The sequence below is a fragment of the Coenobita brevimanus genome, chromosome 45 (genome assembly GCF_032717465.1).
Source record: "Coenobita brevimanus isolate Jiangsu-jjx chromosome 45, ASM3271746v2, whole genome shotgun sequence".
In the NCBI taxonomy this organism is placed as follows: domain Eukaryota; kingdom Metazoa; phylum Arthropoda; class Malacostraca; order Decapoda; family Coenobitidae; genus Coenobita; species Coenobita brevimanus.
In genome coordinates, this window is record NC_136998.1 from 13,491,852 (window position 1) to 13,497,275 (window position 5,424).

General features: G+C 42.3%; 1 protein-coding gene across 1 annotated transcript; it reads left to right on the plus strand.

The window, feature by feature from the left end:
- The first annotated feature begins 4,573 nt into the window (after positions 1 to 4,573).
- Positions 4,574 to 4,918, plus strand: LOC145398440 (uncharacterized). The gene has a single exon (XM_080271321.1). It carries the CDS (start codon positions 4,574 to 4,576, stop codon positions 4,916 to 4,918), a length of 345 nt encoding a protein of 114 aa, XP_080127447.1.
- Positions 4,919 to 5,424: the final 506 nt, after the last annotated feature.

Genomic DNA, 5,424 nt, shown 5'->3' on the forward strand with positions numbered 1-5,424 from the left:
CTGTTTCTCAGCAACCTTTCTTCCATGATGTACCCTTTCAAGCACTTCACCCTCTAAACTTTCATCCTTACTCATCACACTACCCAAGTACCTAAACACACTTACATTTCCATTTTCTCCTCATCCAGCCTCACTGTATATTCACTGACTTCACTTTTCTCGAAGCCCATAACTTTACTCTTCCTTATATTCACCTTTAGATTCCGTTTCCTACACACTCCCCCAAACTCATCCACCTATCCTTGCAGCTCCCCTTCGTCTTAACAACACAATATCATTTGCAAACAACAGTACAGGGAGTTTCCAAACACTGCCCTTTCTCATTAGGGACGCTCCAACGTCCACTGACCTACCTATCGCTTTTATAGCCCCATCCATATACAGAGTGAACAACCATGGAGACATGACACATCCATGATTCAATCCAACCTTCAAATAGAAAAATTCACACGGTTCACTATCCAAACGCACTGCAGCCTCAGCACCCTCATACATACTCTCCACGGCATTTAAATTAACAACTTCCCATCAACTCCATATATTCTTAATACTTTCCACAGTCCTTGTCTATCCACCCTGTCATATGCCTTTTCCAAATCCATGATGGCTGCATACAACTTTCTTCCCTTCTCTAGAAACTTTTCCACTGAATATCTAAGAATGAATATCTGACCTAGACAGCCTCTTCATTTCCTAAAACCTTTCTGGTCTTCTCCAACTAATTCCTCTGTTATTTCCCTAACATTGTCAGTAAGTATCCTGCCACATACTTTCCTGTTACACTAAGAAGACAATTGCCCAAATGATTACCACATACTTCTTTTTCCCCTTTCCTTTGTACAGGGGAATAATTATACCTGACTTCCAATCGTCCGGGACTCTACCTTCCTTCCTGGCCAATCTGCACATTTTCCACATCCATTCTACTACCTCTCCCCCTTGCTTCAGCATTTCACCACACACTCCAACAATTCCTGAGGCTTTCCCCATTTTAACTTTCTTCATTGCTTCCAAAACTTCCACCCTACTGATTCCTTCCTCTCTTCTCACATCCCTCCTTCTCCCAGCCATTCCCCAGCCAGTTACACTAGCATTGCTTTCATTCTCTATGTCCAACAATTCCTTAAAGTTTTCTCTCCATCTGCTCACTTTTTCTACCTTCTCCACTAGTAATCTACCATTTTTATAATTCACTCCCCTACTAACTTCTTTGCTACCCTGTCTTACTCTCTTTACCTCTTTCCAGAACATTTTCTTACATTCCCTCCACTTTACGCTCAAATTCCTTCCAATTTCCTCATTCACTCTCTTCTTACTCTCTGCTACTAATCTTTTCACCTCTCTCTTCCTCTCTGCATATAACTTTCTCTTCCGTCTCTCAACTCCTTCTACGTCCCTGTTTCTCATCCACTCAGTATATGCTTTCTTTTTTTGTGCCACAGCCTGTCTCACGTCTTCATTCCACAATGCTGTTCCCTACACCCTCTTTCATCAACTCTTCACCCCACATGCCACCTCACATGCTGCACAGATTTCTTCTGTGATTATCTTGCACTCACCTTCCACGTCCCCCATCTGCTCCAATCCATATTTACCCAATCGCTCCTCCACTTCCCTCGTATATTCTGCCTTTTTTTTTCCATCCTCTTGTAACCTTTCCACCCTCCTTGTATGAACTACTTCCTCCCGTCCTTCCCTTCTATTTCTGCACATCATTCGGACCTTGATTCTGACCGCCACCAAGTGGTGGTCAGAAAATCCACTCTCCCAGACTGCACATACTCCTGCATCCATTGCACACCTCATCCCATCATCCACACACACATAATCAATACTGCCTTCCGTTCATTCAGTTCACCACCCACTCTTCTCATCACTCGCTACATATGCCTATGGATCATTTTGTGCCTGAAGAGAGCATTGGCTATTACCAACACTTCTCCCCCCCCCCCGCACGAATATCCACTAAAGCACTGCCAATCTCATCCATCTGTGCAGGCACACTTCACTCACCAGCTTCTCCAACCACCTTCACATTCCCTACTTTTCCATTCATATCTCCAATCAAAAACACACTCTCTTTCCTTTCAGACTCTTCCATATCCAAGACTTTGGACATTTCCTTGAAGAAGAGAGGGAACATGCCGAAAGAGTCAGTTCCACTGCCCATTCAGCAGCCTGCCAACTTTATTTGATCGGAAAGCAATCTTACAGAGCAATGGATCAAGTTCCCCGAACGCACCAATCTGCAGTGTAGACCGACTGAGCTTGGAGTCAAAATGAGACACCAACAAATTGGCCTTACCTTTCGGGTCATCCACATGCAAGCCTCCAGAGTCAAACAAAGGAGGCAGGGATGGAAACACTCCGAAGATGGCCGACTTCATAGTGGACCACCATTTGTGTGGTTCAGAAGTGTTCAGCCGAGCTGAGGAGCTCTTTCTCTGCAACATAAATTATGTGCTTAGTGAAAGAGCAGGCGTGAGCATAGCCATCCATACATCATTCATATGAACGCACGACCATTGATGGTAGGCCTTCTGTTTGGCGTTCTGAGCAGCCATGCGCTCATCTGAAAACCAGGATTTGCATTGGATTGTGAACATAATTTATTCAAAGGTACTTTCCTCTTGATAATGAGTCGATTTGAGTATTTGACCCATTTACGTCCAGAATGTAAGCCTTTACTTGAGCATGGCGCCCAGTGAGCTTGCTCGCACCATACACACTAACATTCTTTTGTACCATTCTTTGTCGCCAACTGGTTAAGAGGCGTGGGAGTGCTCTCCGAGTCTGTTACAGGCCACTGAAGCTCTCAGAAGATCCACCCACCAACCAATCAGGCATGATGTGTGGGAAGCCCTTTGCCACATCACACCTCGTCAGCTAGGACAAATGCAGTTTTTCACTCTGTGCCCTGCACTCCTGGATGCTACACTAGGTACAGTACCTTTGAGCTATCCTTCTCTCACCAATTTGTGTGTCTGTTTCTGTAGCTTTACACCAGTGCTACGTCGCCATAGCTGATTCTGGTGGGGATAGCTTTGATGACATTTATGTGCCAAGTCGTTCAGATAGTAGGGCCACATCTGATGATGGTTTCTCGTAGGGTGACAGTGAGTCATGGGGTAATCAAGAGCCTGTATTAGAGAAGGGCTGGCGGTTCTGGGCAGACATATTCTCAGATGAAAGTCCTGATGACATACCACCGATCACTGACGTTACTGCGGGTATAAATTCTGCTTTGGGAACAGTGTCAAAAATAAGGAACCACAGGCTGTTTGCCTTTTTTTTTATGTAAAAAGAAGGAACCATAGACAGTTAATGTTTCTTTTTTTTATGTATAATGGAAGGAACTAGAGGCAGTTATCCTTTTTTTTACTACTAATGTACTACTATTATTTACATATTTTATGAATATATTATTGATCATATTTTATACTAAAATTACGTAACACGAAAGTACACATAAAGAACATTTTGCTGAACATAAACATGTAAGAAAATGATAACTATGAAGAACACGTAGTGCTTGGGCACAGTGGGTGGGTGGAGGGATGGGGCTGGTATTTATGCTTGACCTTCGTGTGATTCGCATCTGGACGTGATGAAGTATGCATAATGTCTCATGCCATGTGTGAGAAACTTCTAGATGCTGTTCTTGGGATAACGTAATACGAGTAAATGATATATGGACATACAGTAATTACAATTCTCAGTTGTTACGGAGCTACGAAAACTTACGATCCCATTGGTAAACATGGTTTCGCTCGTAAGTATTCCAAAAGATCATTAGTTATTGCAACGCTGTTCGGGCTGAGAATTGGATCCATGTTAATATATCATGTGCCTCCTGAGTTTTCTCGCACATTTCTTGGGACACTATGTACATAATGTGTTTGTTATGAATATTTTCCTTCTTATCTGCCGTAAACATGTTCACATATATGTTGATGTTAGCAGTGCTCACCAGTAATAGTAAGAACTCTGCCAGGTGTAGAGTTTGGTCCTTAATAGATACTTGGAGGTTGTTTTGTATGTGATGCAAACAGGTGGAGCAGACAAGTCATCTACTCACATATTTACTTAATGATGTGAGTCTAGCATTGGTACCCTACACATCACGAGAATAATATGTCAGACTTTTTTTATTTATTTACTGAGGAAAGAAAACATAAGAGAACGATAAAGCGTTGCAGTCCAAAGTTGATACGAAACACTTGCAGATGAGTGTGGCAAGAATGAACTGGAAAACGAGTGGAAATGTTTACAAAGATCACATGTGGAAGTAGTTGAGGAAATAATACAAGGAAAGAAACACGAGCAAGACAGAGTGGATGACGGTAGACATACTTGAGTTGATGGAAGAAAGGAAAGTTTAAACACAGTAAGGCAGTAAGATACAGAGAACTAAACAGTGATGTCAAAAATGGATGCTCTGCTGCAAAAGAAAATTGGATAAACGAACTGTGTGATGGGATAGAAGATTTGGCAAATAGGGATACACAGATGATGTATGAAAGAGTGAAAAAAACTTACTGGAAGAGGAAGGTTACGTGCAGGTGAAGCAATAATGAAGAAGAATGGTGAGATAGCAATGGAAAAGGAGGAAGTACTCGATAGACGGATGGAGTATATCAAAGAATTGTTCAAGGATGACAGAGCGGAGCAGTTAGAGCTTGATGTAGAAATGACTGGCCCTTCTATTGGTGAGGATGAAGTAAAGAAGGCAATTAGAGAAATGAAGGCAGGAAAGGCAGTTGGAGATGATGGTGTGGCAGTGGAGATGTTGCGTGCTCTGGGCAGGTTTAGTATTAGAAAGATAACCAGCATTGCAAATAAGGTATACAATAGTGGAGAACTCAGTGACATGTGTAAGTCAATATTTTTAACTATACCAAAGAAATCGGGAACTTAGAGTGCAATAAACACAGAACTATAAGTATAGTAAGTCAAACTGTAAAAGTAATCTTAAGGATAGTGCTAGAGAGAATCAGAGCAAAGATAAAGAATGAGACAGCAGAAGAGCAATACGGCTTTACTGAAGGAAAAGAAGCAAGTAATGCTGTATTTATAGTATGGATGTTAAGTGAGAGAAGTATAGAGATGCAGAGAGATATGTATTTGTGTTTTATAACTTATGAGAAAGCATTTGACTGACTCAAAAATGAATTTTTAATTGATATATTGAAAAGTATTGGAGTAGATGGAAAATCTATCTATCTATCTATCTATAGCCCGACGCCCTAATCTCGCAAAGGGTGGCCGCAGACAAAACGCCTCCAAGTCACTCTGTCACCCACCATTTGACTCCCCTCCCCCCAACTCACCCCCCCCTCCCTCATATACCTCTCAACTCCATCCCTCCACCTCATCCTCGGTCTACCCCTCCCTCTCCCTCCCTCCACCTCACCTACATACACC

Excerpts from the sequence above, each read along its gene's own strand:
- LOC145398440 (XM_080271321.1), top strand. The coding sequence starts at position 4,574 with ATGAAGAAGAATGGTGAGATAGCAATGGAAAAGGAGGAAGTACTCGAT.